The sequence below is a fragment of the Drosophila subobscura genome, chromosome E (assembly GCF_008121235.1).
Source record: "Drosophila subobscura isolate 14011-0131.10 chromosome E, UCBerk_Dsub_1.0, whole genome shotgun sequence".
Lineage (NCBI taxonomy): Eukaryota > Metazoa > Arthropoda > Insecta > Diptera > Drosophilidae > Drosophila > Drosophila subobscura.
This window is the reverse complement of record NC_048531.1, coordinates 13,675,940-13,691,069: the sequence shown is the minus strand read 5'-3', so window position 1 is coordinate 13,691,069 and position 15,130 is coordinate 13,675,940. Positions and strand designations below refer to the sequence as shown.

The 15,130-nt window shown below is 38.5% G+C and overlaps 7 protein-coding genes across 12 annotated transcripts; 2 read left to right on the top strand and 5 right to left on the bottom strand.

Annotated features, from left to right (window-relative positions):
• Positions 1–697: 697 nt before the first annotated feature.
• On the bottom strand, positions 698–1,636 carry LOC117892163 (60S ribosomal protein L12). 2 transcript variants are annotated; one of them, XM_034798228.1, is made up of 5 exons: positions 1,569–1,636; positions 1,440–1,501; positions 1,252–1,325; positions 1,014–1,194; positions 698–950 (listed from the first exon to the last, which is right to left on the bottom strand). In XM_034798228.1, exons 2-5 carry the CDS (start codon positions 1,474–1,476, stop codon positions 745–747), a joined length of 498 nt encoding a protein of 165 aa, XP_034654119.1. In that variant the 5' UTR covers positions 1,477–1,501; positions 1,569–1,636; the 3' UTR covers positions 698–744. The 2 variants fall into 2 exon arrangements, with proteins under 2 accessions (XP_034654119.1, XP_034654120.1); XM_034798229.1 differs by having other exon boundaries at positions 1,440–1,498; positions 1,569–1,587.
• Positions 1,637–2,495: 859 nt separating this feature from the next.
• Positions 2,496–4,238, bottom strand: LOC117891259 (eukaryotic translation initiation factor 5A). 2 transcript variants are annotated; one of them, XM_034796631.1, is made up of 4 exons: positions 4,124–4,238; positions 3,380–3,587; positions 2,835–3,036; positions 2,496–2,765 (listed from the first exon to the last, which is right to left on the bottom strand). In XM_034796631.1, exons 2-4 carry the CDS (start codon positions 3,583–3,585, stop codon positions 2,694–2,696), a joined length of 480 nt encoding a protein of 159 aa, XP_034652522.1. In that variant the 5' UTR covers positions 3,586–3,587; positions 4,124–4,238; the 3' UTR covers positions 2,496–2,693. The 2 variants fall into 2 exon arrangements, with proteins under 2 accessions (XP_034652522.1, XP_034652523.1); XM_034796632.1 differs by having other exon boundaries at positions 4,120–4,144.
• A 178-nt stretch (positions 4,239–4,416) lies between these two features.
• LOC117890375 lies at positions 4,417–5,510 on the bottom strand. Its single transcript, XM_034795172.1, has one exon. The coding sequence runs from the start codon at positions 5,224–5,226 to the stop codon at positions 4,483–4,485; it is 744 nt and encodes a 247-aa protein (XP_034651063.1). The 5' UTR covers positions 5,227–5,510; the 3' UTR covers positions 4,417–4,482.
• Positions 5,510–6,535, bottom strand: LOC117890374. The gene is made up of 4 exons (XM_034795170.1): positions 6,425–6,535; positions 6,304–6,365; positions 6,046–6,245; positions 5,510–5,987 (listed from the first exon to the last, which is right to left on the bottom strand). The coding sequence occupies exons 1-4, from the start codon at positions 6,471–6,473 to the stop codon at positions 5,525–5,527; spliced, it is 774 nt and encodes a 257-aa protein (XP_034651061.1). The 5' UTR covers positions 6,474–6,535; the 3' UTR covers positions 5,510–5,524.
• Positions 6,536–7,085: 550 nt separating this feature from the next.
• LOC117889727 (acid-sensing ion channel 5) lies at positions 7,086–8,933 on the top strand. Its single transcript, XM_034794149.1, has 9 exons — positions 7,086–7,147; positions 7,212–7,566; positions 7,626–7,762; positions 7,828–7,924; positions 7,983–8,170; positions 8,223–8,305; positions 8,369–8,567; positions 8,622–8,740; positions 8,805–8,933. The coding sequence occupies exons 1-9, from the start codon at positions 7,086–7,088 to the stop codon at positions 8,909–8,911; spliced, it is 1,347 nt and encodes a 448-aa protein (XP_034650040.1). The 3' UTR covers positions 8,912–8,933.
• Positions 8,934–8,954: 21 nt separating this feature from the next.
• LOC117891072 (potassium voltage-gated channel unc-103) lies at positions 8,955–14,714 on the bottom strand. Of its 4 annotated transcripts, none has more exons than XM_034796248.1 (13): positions 14,567–14,714; positions 11,373–12,235; positions 11,070–11,313; positions 10,819–11,012; positions 10,580–10,734; positions 10,380–10,500; positions 10,202–10,322; positions 10,013–10,131; positions 9,766–9,956; positions 9,574–9,716; positions 9,315–9,508; positions 9,167–9,261; positions 8,955–9,110 (listed from the first exon to the last, which is right to left on the bottom strand). In XM_034796248.1, the coding sequence occupies exons 2-13, from the start codon at positions 12,225–12,227 to the stop codon at positions 8,972–8,974; spliced, it is 2,571 nt and encodes an 856-aa protein (XP_034652139.1). In that variant the 5' UTR covers positions 12,228–12,235; positions 14,567–14,714; the 3' UTR covers positions 8,955–8,971. The 4 variants fall into 4 exon arrangements, with proteins under 4 accessions (XP_034652139.1, XP_034652136.1, XP_034652137.1 ...); XM_034796245.1 differs by lacking the exon at positions 14,567–14,714 and adding an exon at positions 12,402–12,522; XM_034796246.1 differs by lacking the exon at positions 14,567–14,714 and adding an exon at positions 12,402–12,521 and having other exon boundaries at positions 10,831–11,012.
• On the top strand, positions 12,836–14,554 carry LOC117891073 (gamma-soluble NSF attachment protein). Its single transcript, XM_034796250.1, has 7 exons — positions 12,836–12,982; positions 13,048–13,115; positions 13,411–13,526; positions 13,600–13,794; positions 13,847–13,917; positions 13,976–14,333; positions 14,397–14,554. Exons 1-7 carry the CDS (start codon positions 12,924–12,926, stop codon positions 14,430–14,432), a joined length of 903 nt encoding a protein of 300 aa, XP_034652141.1. The 5' UTR covers positions 12,836–12,923; the 3' UTR covers positions 14,433–14,554.
• Positions 14,715–15,130: the final 416 nt, after the last annotated feature.

Genomic DNA, 15,130 nt, shown 5'->3' with positions numbered 1-15,130 from the left:
ATTAATCTGTGGCTTCCAAGCTTTACAGACGTTATGGTACAACTTATCTAAGCATGGGTTAATTTTTTTGTAGGGTTGGCCGACCATTTGGTTGTTTGACTGTGCAAAAATCATCTGGTGGTGCAACCTAAAGCAATCCCATATTTTTTTTTCATTCATTGCCAGCAGTTCTTTTGTAATTTCATCTCGAGCCGTTGATTATCGCTTTTCTAGTCGCGCTCATGCATTGGGGCACGGGAAATTCTAAATCGACCAGTAGTTTTTCCCATTGTATCTGAATAGTCCTCAAACTGACCCCTTTTTTGATCGAATCGGTATAACCATTGAACTGAGTCGTCCTACCTCAAGTTCTACAGAAAGACCTAAGTCGAACCCTTTGCTATCGCTATCCACATTCATATCCGGGAACCCTTCGACTGCTTTTCTGCAGTTTCTAAAAGCTATTAGTTGTCTTCTTTGCTGTAGATCCGAGGCTCAGCTGACTTTAACAAATTGTTTTTGTCGCTTAATTTATGTCAATGTTCCTTGTCTGCCACCAATTCAGCAACTTATCCTCCTCTTCCAGTGTTCTTCAATCTCTATCAGCAATGAGTCTGGGATGACTGCTCCACTCCTGTACCATTAGTTCAATTTGTTTGTCACAATGTGCATTATATAGACGAAGTAAAATTCATTCCCGGGTATTTCAATTATTACAGAGTGTAACACAAACGATTTATTTAGTCTTTGTCAAAAAGAAATCGTTTATTCTGAGGGGACCTCGAACGAGCCGTCATTGATCTCGTCAATAACATCATGGGGATGCTTGCCATCGACAGTGCAGCCAACGCTCTGGGCGGTGCCCAGGACTTCCTTGCATGTTCCTTTCAATTCACGGGCCATCGACCTGGGCCTCATTGTACGTGCAATGGCCAGGATATCTTCAAAAGCGATGTTGCCACTGTGCTTAACTGGAATGAAAGATACGAAATGAATAAACTACACTTTGGGAACACCCACAACTATATACTTACTATTCTTTTGCTTCTTGCGATCACGTGGAGGTTCCTTCAGAGCCTTGATGATCAGAGACGCAGCCGATGGAACCACGGAGATGGTTGCCTGTCTGTTCTGAATGGTCAGACACACGGTGATCTTCAGACCCTTCCAGTCGGAGGTAGCCTTGGCAATATCATCTCCTACTTTTTTGGGGGACTGAAGTCAAATTGTTGAGACCATTCCGGCAGGTAAACAAATCACTTCTGTACTCACCAGACCAAGTGGACCGATTTTAGGGGCCAGGGAAGATGTAGCTCCAACTTCGCCACCCACACATCGCATGTACACTGAAATTTGAAAGAAACACAGCAATTGTAACAGATATTTTTTACATGCACAAATTCACATATATTTATTCAAGTCATTTTGTAAATATATATACACAGGAAGCTTAAACGTACCCAATTTAACTTCCGTGGGATCAAATTTGGGAGGCATTGTTGTATCGTGGCTCAAAAGGCTGCTGTAATGTTAAGATTACATTAATATTAGTCGATTTCTTTATAGACATATTTAGCTCTGTACTGTACCGCAAAAAGACACACAGAAAAAGAAAGAAGAAGCTTATCGATTTCCGGTTAGTGTGTGTTATTGCCACCTATCGCGCAGACTTATCGAAAAACAAATTGCACAAATCGGGTAGCTTACTATCGAGTGGAACGTGAAAGTGAAACTAATTGCAACACAGTTGTGGTCGTTTTGTATGTAAAATGGCAATTGCATTCGCGCTAATTTATTTATTTAATAATATCAGGTTGGAGAAATAATCTGCTATGTATTTAAATAAATAAATATAATTGTTGGACATAAATGCGATTGCTCCGTTGGTAGGGTTACACTAAAAATTAGCGTGTCTGCGCAGCGATGGTCACTCTGCTCTTTGTTTACTGTTTACATACATACATAGCGTTTCTGCAAACACATACATACATACCGGCCATGTTTTCTTTGCTATTTAACAATTTTCAGCCATTGAATAACATCACTCGTATGTACGCTAATTTCTTATATTCATACATACATACATATATGCTTTTTCTGACATTTAACCATGTATGTACATACATACGTCTGTGATGTAGATTTCGACCCAAGCTGTCTACACACGAATGGGCGGCAATCTCCGCTTTGTATTGATCAAAGTAGTCTGCCTCTACCCTTCCACGATTTTCTCGCCATCACGACCTACCCTCACCAAGAAATTCAAGACAGAATCGGCAATGTACATGCATACACATGCAAATGTATGTACATATGTACTGCCGGCCGGCAGCCGGCTGTAAAGCCTGTCGACAACTTCGTATGTTTTGTCCTTTCCTATACAATCATTTGATGTTAACTTTTGAATTCAATTGCATTCCCAAAACACCTTAAATAGCATCGTTTCGTCTAAAATATATAGGGAAAAGATAGCTAATTTCTTCTTAAGATTAAAACTATAGCATTTGATGTTGACGTTTAGGTAAAAAATTTTATTGGCAAACGTTTATTTTGTTACTTAGTTATTCAAACATGGATGCTTCGAGTTTCTGTTTTATTTATTACGATCTTCAGAACCAGATTTAAGATGTAGAGCCAACTAGCCTATAACAGCATCTTTGAATAAATTTGCTTCAGATGTAAATGCAACAGAAATTAACGGCAACACGTTTTGTTTATTTGTCCAGAGCCGTATTGTTCTTAGTTGCAATAACGCACTCCTCTCCACATGCTTTAAGCACAGTGCACTGTAAAAAGAAGAAACATAAATAAATATTAACAAATGCCAGTGGGCGAGTGTTTCGAGTGTAACTTACCAGTAACTCCTTGCCATTATCAAAATCTGCACGTAATGATTCGCCAATCTCGCCATCTGGAACCTTCAAGTCTTCACGCAAATCGCCGCCGTCCGACATTAGGGTGAGGAAGTTGTCGTCACTTACGGCAATCAACTGGAAGTCTTCACGTTTAACATGGGGAACATCCATGTTATGAGTAGATGGGCAAATATCCTCATATCTGCAATGAAAAGTCATAAAATAAACGTGTGTTAATAATTGCAATCAGCATCTAAATTGAAAATGCAATATGTCGTGGACACATTTGTATGTATTGGTCAGAAACAGGTTCGCGCAACGCTTTTAATTTGGTTTCTTTCTTTAGAGGCTTCGTGATAATTTTGAGATAAGATTATCACGCCATATAGAATGCTTGAATTGTACATTAAACGTACATATTCCACACATATGTACATCCGTACGAGCGAGCAAGAGTGTTAAGAAAACGATGGCTTCGCGTTGAGTAAAGCGTATTCGGTAGACGCCTTTTTCCTTGATGTTTCACATAAAACATATGTACTTACTTCTTGTTGGAAAAAATATCAATTCCAACCATATGAACTTTAGCGTGTCCGTGCTTTCCGGTCTTGGATGTAGACATCTCGACGATTTTGCATGGCCGCGACTTCAACATAACAAATCCGTTTTTGCGTAGGGCCGAGCATTGCATCGGGTAAGTGGTCGATGCTCCGGAATCGGCGGTGTCGAAATGATCGTCTAGGTCTGCCATATCTGCCACGACACAAGAATGTATTGATTTAGTTAATTTATTTTTACCAGCATCGCACAAGGGCACCGAAGTACATTCACACGCCACACATGTATGTATGTACATCCATTCATAAATTTGCAAGTTCATTGGCATCTGTATGTACATATGCCCAAGCGTATGTAAATACATGTCTGCGTATGTATATTCCGAAATACATATGTACACACGCACTTAGTTTACAATTAGCTAATTACACTGCAATGTTTCATTATTTACTCTGCTACAATTGTTGAGACATAGCAGAATGCAAAAGCCCGATCATTTTTTGTACTCAAGACTCAAGACATGTACATACATGTGTACATTTCTGTGTATGTCTGTGTGTACACACTTTCTTCCACATTTAATTGCACATGAATGCAGTCATAGGTTAATTTTACTGCCGACTACATATCGACAATTCGAGTGCAGGTTAGGGGCGTTCAAACACTTATCAAGTATGCCGAATGAATTTGCAAATTTTTAAGCCGCAAATTTGAGAAAATAGCACACCTACTTGTGAATCAAGCGACTGTTCCAACCGAAGATGTAAAACGAAAGAACCCTGCTATCGAATGAGACTCACGTTTTGTTTCCGGTCGATAATCAACAAAACAGGAATCACTCTGAAAATGTGCGCAATGTGCGCATCCGATAGGTATTCGTTTATTTGGAACGATGAAACTAGGACAGGGTGAGAAAATTGTAGCTCGAATTGACGATAGTTTGTGAAAATATTAAACTCGGACCCATTTGCTATTGGACCCATATTAAAAACTAAAATAAAACTCACTTTTAAACTGTGCGATATAATATCTCTGTAATTTTATATATTGTCATGTATAAGTTAAGGCTTTGGTATAAACAGCTGTTTTCTTATTGTTGGTTAACTTTTTTAAAATAGACTTCAATTGGAAGGGACGGAATCATACTATCATTTTCTATAAAGTTTATATTTTTTCCGCTGTGTTGGTGTGACTTTAGCTTCAATATTGGCTGCTTCAGCTTGATGTTGCCGCTGGATATAGTCATAATGGCTGATTCTGTGACCAACGAGGCTTTGTCCTCTATTATTCCGTCTGCACGTGACCTAAGTCCGTTACTCTTGGTAGTTTTCGTTGTGTTGCGTGCGCGTTCGTGCGCGGGTGTGGGTGCATGTTCGGTAGTTTCCATAATCTTGGACTTGCGAGTTGTTGTGGCTGTTGAACGGCGCTTAAACTTGCTGCTTTCACTTTCACTGGTAACATTTTTGGACGGCTCGCTTGCAACAGTGGTATTCAAGTATTTGCGTCTTTCAAAGATCCTGCTTGTCTTCTTATGCTTCGGTTTCAAGTTACTCGTTTCCGTGGTGTTGCGTGGAGCTGGAGTTGGTGTTTTTTTTGTTGATGATACAACCCGGACTTTTCTAAATGTTCGCTTTAGATGGGTCCTTAACGTCGCGGGAATCACTGACGTTGAAGTTTCGTTTAATTTATTGTAGTTCTCACTACTGGCTATTTCGGTCTTATTTTTTCGGTATTTCGGGGTTTCTTTAGTAGTTAAAATATTTTTGAAATTTAGTTTTAGCGACTTAAACTTTCTCCGCATTATTGACGTCATGTTTTTTCGAGCTCTTTCCATTTTTAGAATGGGTTTAGGTTTATCCGGTTTTAGAATAAGTTTGGGATTATACGATTCGGTTGTTACAATGGGCTGGAAAGACGGTTTCTCTTTAATTGTTTGCGCTGTTGTCCAATTTTTGTAGTTTTCGAATAGTTGTGCGAATTCGGTTGTACCGGTAGAAGTTATGGGCTTCCAACTGCTGCTATACTCGGCATCAAAGAAATTCGTTGTTGTCTGTATCGGGATCGGGGCTTCTGTCGTAGTTGTCGCCCTCGTTGTGGTCTGAAAAACTTCAGTCGTGGTGGCCGGTGGCATTTCACGTTGTTATTATGATTGGACCCAGGCGATACTCATTGGTTTCTTTTGCCGAGTTGTCTGCGAACCTGTTCCCTGAACGCGGTAGAATAACATCATCAAGGGTAAAGTAGGTGTGCGTAATATAGTTCATGTATGGAAGAGTAGTTGTTGTCTGTACTACTTCGATGGGTACGCTATTCAATCCATATTCCTCCCTTGGGTAGCGATTTAAAGTATTCTTGAAACAGTCATCTGATAGTCGTGCACCTGCATTTGATATACGGTCTGGGCACATGGACGTCCAACCTTCATTTGAGTAGTTTGAAAAATTCCTCGTATTCTCGACGCCTTTTAAAAATTCAGGATTTGGCAACGTTGCGGCAGTCAGAGGTACAAAGGGGTTGACAGGTCCCAGGGCCAGACTATAGTCCGCTGTAGTTGAGGGTGTAGTGGGAACGGTGTTTAAATTTCTGAAGACGCTTCTGGAAAACATAAATGATTAAAAATCTGAGAAATGTATTATAAATCATTGATAGATACCTTTTGGAAGTCCCATATATATCATGATATGGTGTAGGAGAATGTATATATCTAGGCAGCATGTGGATATTACGCATAAAGTTTTTTAGTCTCATTTTTCCAACTAATATTGGGGTCCTGGCATTGTACCAATAGAATTTTCTCAAAGCATTGGGTTGCTGTCTATATAACATGTAAGGTGGAGCTTCAACAGGCCACATCTAAAAATTAATTTTGGTTTAAAGAAAGTTTTATTTTACAAAATTGATTAATTCATACCTGTCTACTCGGTCCAATGTAGGTTGAAGATGCATTTATGTTAACTAGCACATATGCGATTCCTGATGGAATATAAACCAATTTGAGTAAAAATAGTTGTTAGGTTCTCGGCATCCCTTACCTATTGTCAGGTAAATGACAACAATATCGCCTTTCACTTTCCCCAACATATTGGCCAATACCTTTTAACTGCAGACTGCCGAAGACTACTTGCACTAACTAGCTGGCTCAGCATCTGAAGTACTCCCATTTTGCCATGTAAATGCAATACGTATCGAACTGTCTATGTATGCAAACAGCGTTTTAAAACAAACATCTAAAGTATAGTTAACCTCGCAATCATTCACTCTGAAGAAGTTGATTTTCCAGACTTCTTTATTGCACTTGGTTTACACTTTCCCATATGTATGATGCGGTGTAAATGATTTTCTGGTTGAAGTTTGCAGATGCTGTCTGGGAATGTCTTATTTCTCAGCGTGTGGGCTATGGAGCATGAAAATACACGCTTGGGCAAGCTCATCTTCTCTTTGGTAATTGTTGCATCTCTGCATCATCCTTATACCCTTGCCTGTGGTACGTTAATTTAGACAATTAGGTGGTATGATAAATACATACATTAGAGGATTATTCACCACTTTTACCAGCAGGCATGGGCGTATTCAGGAAGCTCACAAAGTGCATGTAAAATGGAAGGACTAATTGCAGCAAGCACGGAATGTAGGCGGCAATTGTATCATTCCGTTTTGATATTGATTTAGACAGACGGCAAAAGCAAAGGTATAATGGCAGGAAAATATTGCGAGGCGGCTATAGGATTTCTACTAAGAAGTTTTTCCAACAGAAGGTATTTTTAATATCACATAAATACACATTCCATTAAATAATATCTCACTTGCATTTAATTGCAGATTCTTTTGGATATGTGTCATCATTCTCTCTGTTTGGAACATGGCAACGATTTTTATGCTTATGAAGAATCGATCTGATACAGATTCGACCACCATTGGGGTAACAACGTCCTATATTAGTTGGATTAACACCTTTCCGGCCGTTAGCATTTGCTTGTCGAAGAACAGAATTACCAAAGAGTTTTCGGAGGCAGTGAAACGTCGCTCTGCTGACGGACATTCTCCTTCCTATACATACATCAGAACATTGTACGATTACCTTTTTATAAATCCAAATAATTTGTATTTGAAAGAAGAATATTGCAAGGAGTTCAATTCGACCTGTGGAGTGGATATTTTAGGCATGAGAAAAGAGGTATGTCTTTCCATTTGCACAGATTAAATTAATGCTCTCAGGATTACTATTTCTCATAGTTGTTTGCCAGCTCGTGTACAGAATTTATAGAAAAAATTTACTTCTCTGAAAAACTTCTGCCCAACTGCGAGGAAATATTCAAGTTTCACGAGCTAGAAATGGGATATTGCTTTCTAGCCAACAACTTGATTGATTAGTATGTACAATGACAGAAAAATATCCATTACAAAATTACCCATTGAAATTGTAAAATATTTATAGTCAAAGTATCGAAAAAATGCCACTGGTGTATTCTTCATTGGACGAATTCCGGAATCTGAGATTAGTTCTGCGAAGTGGCCTCATATACCGATACGATGTATGTTATATTTTAGTTACAAAAAGCGTAAACATATATCTAAACAAATATTTTTAAGCTATACATTCACAGCCCGGAAAACCAGCCGTACTTTAATGCTTTAGCCTATACGATTACATCGGATCCATCAGTGCACAGCTTCAATGTGGAAGGTATAGAGAATAACCATGATGTAATTGAGGAGCCAGTCTCTCAACGAATGTGCAAGTTCGACACGGAGACCAGTGACAATAATGTGCTATACAGGTAAATTTATTTATTTGAGTTCTTGTCTTGTGTTAATTAAATATTTTCCCAGCTTTTCCACATGCATGTCCAAAATACGAAGTGAAATTGAAATGAATCTCTGCAATTGCACTTTATTTAGCCAGAGTAAAAACAGTATGTGCACATAAAATGAGTGTTCCATCTTTATAGCTAACTTTTATTCCTAACTTAATGTAGGTTCCATAAATTATTGCGGTGTCGAAGGAATTTCGTGCCTGGACAAAGGTAGTGGGAAATATTCTTCTAGTTCTAGTGATTGCAGTGTAAAATTGTACAAAATTCTTTCAGGAAATCTACCAGCAAGAGTAATTAGACATGTGGGCTCTAATATGGCATGTCTGCCATCCTGCATGGAGCAGCAGATAAGCTACGTTGGGTGAGTGAAAACCTTTGGTTTGAAACGGATTGCACTAACAAGAAGATATCTAAGGTCTCGCGAGAAAAATCATAACGATTACGGAGACTCAAACATGGTCGAAATCGAAATAACATCACCACCAACAGCCAAATATTTCCGAACAGTCACTCAAACCAAACTGGATTTAGTTGGTAAGTTTTCTTGGATTTAGCACTCTCAGCGAAATATTTATATAATACAATTTTTGCTTTCCAGTTGCTGTTGGTGGTGTTATTGGCCTTTTCACTGGTGCATCCTTGCTGAACATCTTGGAAGTTATTTCAATTATTTTTTCTAAGATTAAGCGCACTTTTACACGATAAACTATCCGTAACGTGCTGCAAAGTGCTTTTAGCATTTATAACATCAAATTGTCTTTGTGCTTAATTGTTATTTTCAAATAGATCTAAATGATAGTTTGCAATTTCATTTTCAATGAAAATATTCAAATCCCGCGAGTTTTCGGTTTTTACTTTATGGACAGACGTATTTACTTTTTGATTTTTATAGCGTAATCCAACTCTGAAAGTTAGAAACGAGTTATAGTGGAAAGTGGAATTATAGTGCATATAGCTCACATTCTAATGGATGGGATATCACTTGTGCTCCTCACATTATCGGAATTCCTTGCTCTCAAATAGCGATGCTTAATGTCGACACCACTATTATCATCCTGTAGGAAAGAAGATTTAAATTATACACAATTTAAAGGAAATTACAGCTTACATCTCTCATATTGTACGTGAGTACCAGGTTGTTGACAAAACTTTCAAGAAATTCAGGATACAGATCCAGAACGTCCAGCAAATCATCTCTGTGTATCTTATGAATGTCACAATAGGTTAGCGCTCTAACGACACAATTTGATTTGCCAAGCGTTGGATATATGCACGGGTTCTCGCCAAATATATCATTTTTTCCTGAAACGAATGATGATCCAACGTTAACCATGATTGCCTTAAATAATTAAATTGTAATGCCTTACCCAAGACGACAATCATGTTGCTGTTTCTTTGAATTTCAATCGATCCTCTTGCTATGAAAAACAAAGAGGTCAGAACATCTCCCCGGTGCACCAATATGTCTCCCGGTGGCGCATGGGTTGTTTTAAATTTAAGAGAGAAAGCTCTGCAAATACATAGTTAATAAATGTACACAAATTCCATGATGAATGTACCTTAAGCATCCTGGACTAGCGTTTGCGAAGGCTGGGCATGTGGTTAATAGTTTCCTATTCAAATGCAGGCAAATATCCGCTTGGAGACACTCTGGAAAGCCTTTCAGCAGAGAGTTCATGTCAATTCCATTTGTGTAGGTCCACGCATGCTGGAAATATTCCTCTAGTCTTTGTCTCAGTGGATTTGGAATCTAGAAAAGTATAAAAATAAACCTAAATGTAAATTGTTTTAAAATATAATAATTACCTGGTGAAAGCGTATAAATTCCCGAACGCGCAACATTTGCGTGTGGTACCTTGCTGTTCCCGAGTAAAGTCTTTGTATTATAGCCGAAACGTTTCCAAAAATACTGGCATACATGAGAGCTACACAGTTAGAAAAGAAAGTGCAGCGGTTGTAAACATTTAAAATGGGAAGAAACATGTATTTACGTACATCCAACCAACATTACACATATGGTGAATGCTTTTTCAGCATCCGTGTTGGGTGCAACGTTACCAAATCCAACAGACGTGAGTGAAGTAAATGTGAAATATAAAGCTGTAATATACCGTGACTAAGCCACGAACCCGAATCAGCATTCAGTTTACATTATAAATGAATAATTTAATACCTTTATTGAAGGTCCACCAGTTTTGTTCTCAAAATATGGCTCTTGAATATCAAATGATAGGGAATGCAGCCAGCCTATGTTTTTGGTGGCCATTGATTTTTCAGCATTGCCAATTGCGTACCTGAAACGTACCGGTGGAGAGTGTATGAAACGCATGGCCTCTGGCCTGATCTTCTGAAAATGTCTCTCTTTGAACGTACCATATGCAGGCCAACCAATGGGCAATCAATATAAATGTAGCCATTAGCAGAATAAGTACAGCAGCACCATATTCCGAATACCGATCAATTTTCCGCGCCACACGAACCAGCCTCAAGAGTCGAGCTGTCTTCAGGAGTCCGATTAGGGTAGTTGTCTGGTGAATGTTGAAACAAATAATTTTTATTAGTGGGGGTTCGTTGGTTAATAGAGTTGTTACCCATAGGCGGGTTAAATATACCTCATCGCTTACCTCATCGGTATCGTCTCCAACCAATAGCAAGTCGAAGGGCACGGCTGCCACCAGATCAATAAGGAACCAACCGCTCAAATAATGAACGGCTATACGACCTGGATGGGATACCACTTCATCCTGGCCGTTTACAAAGGTAGTTCGAAAGTTAATGAGAATATCGACGATAAATGTAACGTCCACTGCAAAAATTCGCGAAAATGAGTAAACAATAACCAATTTAAGGGGCTACCACGTACCGATCAAATCTATGATGACAATGGGATCCGAGTTAATATATTTGTTGTTTCTTCTTTGGTAATCTTTTTCACCCAGCAGAAATGCAGCCACATAGGGCGTAAATATCGCTGTATACATAACCAGGATCAATATTATCCAATCCCAAACAGCTTTGAATGGCGAGTAGTGCAAAAGAGTCCATTTATGGTATTTGTTGTTCTGCAGCTTCTGGTCATGTAATATGTTCCCTCGCAAAGAAATGATCTATAAAACAAATGAACTATTAAAAGTAAAATTTATGTAATTAAAGTGTATGTACATACCGTCTCAATTGGTTCTTGCATCTTTGGTTCACTCTTGGATCCCAGCAGAGCTTCCTTGTCCAGAACATCGTCGAAATGATCGACCATTCCGTTCTCCACAGTTTTCTCAATCGGATTGTACTTGATATTCTTGAGCATGCATTCATAGGAGCTGTTGCTGCCCCTATGATTCCGATAGATATCATTATTATTTTTATACGAGCAAAACGATTCGCACTCCCTTTCCGAACTCTGATAACGGAAATATAGTTTCTTTTTATCACACTTGATACATTTTTTGATCTCTTTTTTAGGGACGTGACTCTTTGATTGGGCGGACTTAACCTCACTTCGAGACGGTTCTAGATGAGGTTCACTTCTATTTGCCTTGACTCTCTTCAAACATTCTTTTTTGTTATTAATTTTTAACAACAGAGGCGAAAAGTAGCAGTCGGCTATGTTCCTTTCCCTGTGCTCGTGTTTCCCTTGAGCACTCGATTTTAGCTTAAGATCGATGGACACGCTACTGTCACTGGCCCGTAGAAACTTGTGATAGACGATGGTGCCGTGCTCCGCCACATTTTTCGGGAATCTGGATAAACACTCCTTTTTATCATCGAACATGCTGGCGTTTATCAATATATCTGAAACAAAAACTTGTTTCTTTTCAGTTTTGTTGAGGTTGCACATGAGGGAAAAGAGTTCTCTTTCAACGAATTTATTGGACTTGGTTACACAATTTCTTTGAAACTCTTTCAAAGGCGGCTTTTTAGCGGTGTCGTTGATATTGTTATTGGACATGTACAGCTCGCACTGTTGCACTATCTTATCCAACTTTCGTATTTCGCTTAATTCTACACAAGACTTGTGGGACATTTTAATATCTGTAAAATATTGAAAAGTAAAAGTAAAAAGATTTAAATTTTGAGCTAGAATGCCAATCACCCACACTCACACACACCCCACGAATTCTGCTTCGAATCTAAAAATATGCAATAAAATAGAAGCCAGGGCAGTCTACGAATCCAAGTTTCGTCCTCCGCCTCTTACCTCGATGCACTGCACTGTTTTTTTCACGCATAAGTAAATAAGGATTTTAAGTTGCAATTTTTACACCTGTTTTGGGAGTTGCCAAAAAATAATAGATGAATGTACCCCAAAGACTTGTGTTATTACGAATGCAGTATGACAATACACATACAAAAAATAAAACGAGTTCTAAATTATTGTTCTTAAAGAGCAAACATACCATGGTTTCTTGAAGTCAAATTACTGTAGCTTTTAAGTAACTGTATTTTAGAAGTCACCAAATTGTAAAATTGCCAATAATGTTAGGCTTAAATCACTTAATTTGGTCAGAGCTCGCACGAACAATTCTTAAAATTGTTGAACTTGTTTTTTTCAGTGCATGCAAAAAGGAGGGCAAATAACGGGCATGCGCTTCGCATCAATTGTGTAAAATTACTGTATATAAGCCGTGGTATTTTACTGGCAACACAACACACGGCCACACTAAAATAAATGTAAACAATTGATTTTTCCTACGAAATCCACAAAAAGTGTGTGAAAAAGATGTCCGCTGCCAAGAAAATTGCCGAAGCGGAGGAGTTAGTTAGACAGGCCGAGAAGAGGTACGTGCCATGTTTTATATGCATCCAATAACAAATATAATCAACAAAACATTGCTATATTACAGCCTGAAAACATCGCTCCTAAAGTGGGTACCTGACTATGACAGTGCTGCTGATGAATACTCTAAAGCAGGTACGTGTCTGAATATGCATTAATATATTATAAGCAGGTGTTATTTGGGGTATATATGTATGCAAATGCATATTTATAAGAACATCAATTAACGTAACAAAGCTTTGTTTTCGTGCCTCTGATGGGTTTGTAGATGTGTGTGTACATATGTACACTGTTTACATTAATGCATTTTTTTTGTATGCATGCGTATGTAAACTTTAAATCAAAGGACTAACATAACTGAATGTGCAGTAATGCATATTGTTCGATTAAGTAGTGCCCTTATAACTAATTATAATTCAATTATTTGCAGCCACTGCTTATCGAATAGGCAAAAGTTTTGATAAAAGCAAGGAATGTCAGTTGAAGGCCATCGAAAGTTACAAGAACAACAAATCTTGGTTCCATGCCGCAAAAGCATATGAGCAGGTGTGTAAAAATTAAAACCACTATTTTCCTGACAATATGCTGATTTATGCACATATTATATATTGTATATTAGATTGTTCTACTATCAAAGGATACAGACAAACTACTGGAGATCGAAGAGTATGTTAATAAAGCTTGTAGCTTATATCAGCAGCATGGTTCGCCAGAAGCTGCAGCATCCGCTTTGGATAAAGCTGCCAAATTAACTGAGCAAAAGCATCCAGAGCTGGCTTTGCGATTCTACCAGCATGCTATAGAAGTAATAATGGTAAGTGAATTCTCTGATATATAAGTTAGCTAGTTAACTAATTCCTTTTCAGATTGAGGATTCCACCCGTCAGGCAGCTGAATATTCATCCAAAGTGTCAAGAATACTAGTCAAACTTAGGAGGTAAATCAACTATACTTTCCATCCAAGAATTATACTAATCGTGTACCACTTATTTCAGATACGATGAAGCTACACAAGCAATTAAGAGAGAGATTGGGCTCAATCAGCAAACGGAGTCCTATGGTCAAATCGGACGCTTGGTTGTGGCTTTGGTGCTAGTGCAATTAGCTCGTGGTGATTCAGTGGAGGCAGAAAAGGCATTCAGGGAATGGGGAACCTGCTGCGAGGCCGAAGAGGTGGCCACACTGCAAACACTTTTGAACGCATTTGATGAAGAAGATGCTGAAATGGCGGCCAGGATGTTGGCAACTCCATTCATCAGACACATGGATGTGGAGTACTCGATCTTAGCTAAGAACATTCCATTACCTGAAGGTATGCATCTGGAGAAGAAATCTGAAGATAATGCTGGCAATGTAAGTTAAATTTAAACGAGTTAAAAGGGCGGCAAATAATCATCCTTTTTTTCACCGTTTTAGGCAACCAACGAAGACGAGGACGAAGGAATATGCTAATTTTGTTAAAGTTTTACAGCTCTCTTCCCTATACAAACATATTTATCGTTATTCAGCAAGCTAATAACCCCTTTAAAATAATTGTTAAATAAAATAATCATCCCAAGAAAGCGTTCAAACTACTTGATGCTTACCTGTAAATGTCTTTATCCAGGACTAGCCAAGCGGGCAGACTTCCATTTTGAATGTTGTCATGTAGCACAAAGGCACTGTGGTTCGCGTGATGGTTCCTGCGGCTATCCGGGTTTCACGATCCATGAATTTAATGTCAAACCAATATTACACATTTTTCTCTCCGACGAACGCTTTCTCGGCCCAAACAACAACAAGCAAACTGATGTTCTGTTTGACGTTGCCAGATCGTCGTGCTACCATTTAAATTTAAATTAATTAATGTCGGAATATTCCATACCACAAAACTATTAAAACTGTGGGCAACTTAGAAGAAACTTTGTAGGGTTGGTTTGAGGTGCATTTTATTTAAAATATAAATATGTAAATAATTCATACACGCCATCAAATTTAGCATGTGCCGATTCCATCGTGGCATTCCCCAACGCACATTAACGTTTCGGACTCGCCTGGCAACTCCGCATTTTTTAGTTTGCACCATATTTTGTAAAGCCTATACTCAGATGCGCTAAATTTTCGGTCGATGGACAGGGATGATATTCCTATGCAAACGATAAGAAATCATC

Excerpts from the sequence above, each read along its gene's own strand:
- LOC117892163 (XM_034798228.1), bottom strand. The coding sequence starts at position 1,476 with ATGCCTCCCAAATTTGATCCCACGGAAGTTAAATTGG. Across the intron at positions 1,326-1,439 it reads TCCCACGGAAGTTAAATTGG|TGTACATGCGATGTGTGGGT; the intron begins GTACGTTTAAGC and ends TTCAAATTTCAG. Across the intron at positions 951-1,013 it reads TCGCAAGAAGCAAAAGAATA|TTAAGCACAGTGGCAACATC; the intron begins GTAAGTATATAG and ends CTTTCATTCCAG.
- LOC117891259 (XM_034796631.1), bottom strand. The coding sequence starts at position 3,585 with ATGGCAGACCTAGACGATCATTTCGACACCGCCGATTCCGGAGCATCG. Across the intron at positions 3,037-3,379 it reads GATATTTTTTCCAACAAGAA|ATATGAGGATATTTGCCCAT; the intron begins GTAAGTACATAT and ends TTTTCATTGCAG. Across the intron at positions 2,766-2,834 it reads ATAATGGCAAGGAGTTACTG|TGCACTGTGCTTAAAGCATG; the intron begins GTAAGTTACACT and ends TTCTTTTTACAG.
- LOC117890375 (XM_034795172.1), bottom strand. The coding sequence starts at position 5,226 with ATGGAAAGAGCTCGAAAAAACATGACGTCAATAATGCGGAGAAAGTTT.
- LOC117890374 (XM_034795170.1), bottom strand. The coding sequence starts at position 6,473 with ATGTTGGGGAAAGTGAAAGGCGATATTGTTGTCATTTACCTGACAATA. Across the intron at positions 6,246-6,303 it reads ACATTGGACCGAGTAGACAG|ATGTGGCCTGTTGAAGCTCC; the intron begins GTATGAATTAAT and ends ATTAATTTTTAG. Across the intron at positions 5,988-6,045 it reads ATATATGGGACTTCCAAAAG|AAGCGTCTTCAGAAATTTAA; the intron begins GTATCTATCAAT and ends TATGTTTTCCAG.
- LOC117889727 (XM_034794149.1), top strand. The coding sequence starts at position 7,086 with ATGGCAGGAAAATATTGCGAGGCGGCTATAGGATTTCTACTAAGAAGT. Across the intron at positions 7,763-7,827 it reads GCCAACAACTTGATTGATTA|TCAAAGTATCGAAAAAATGC; the intron begins GTATGTACAATG and ends AAATATTTATAG. Across the intron at positions 8,171-8,222 it reads GACAATAATGTGCTATACAG|CTTTTCCACATGCATGTCCA; the intron begins GTAAATTTATTT and ends ATATTTTCCCAG.
- LOC117891072 (XM_034796245.1), bottom strand. The coding sequence starts at position 12,432 with ATGCGTGAAAAAAACAGTGCAGTGCATCGAG. Across the intron at positions 12,236-12,401 it reads AAACAGTGCAGTGCATCGAG|ATATTAAAATGTCCCACAAG; the intron begins GTAAGAGGCGGA and ends AATATTTTACAG. Across the intron at positions 11,314-11,372 it reads TGCAAGAACCAATTGAGACG|ATCATTTCTTTGCGAGGGAA; the intron begins GTATGTACATAC and ends TTTGTTTTATAG.
- LOC117891073 (XM_034796250.1), top strand. The coding sequence starts at position 12,924 with ATGTCCGCTGCCAAGAAAATTGCCGAAGCGGAGGAGTTAGTTAGACAG. Across the intron at positions 12,983-13,047 it reads GTTAGACAGGCCGAGAAGAG|CCTGAAAACATCGCTCCTAA; the intron begins GTACGTGCCATG and ends GCTATATTACAG. Across the intron at positions 14,334-14,396 it reads CTGAAGATAATGCTGGCAAT|GCAACCAACGAAGACGAGGA; the intron begins GTAAGTTAAATT and ends TCACCGTTTTAG.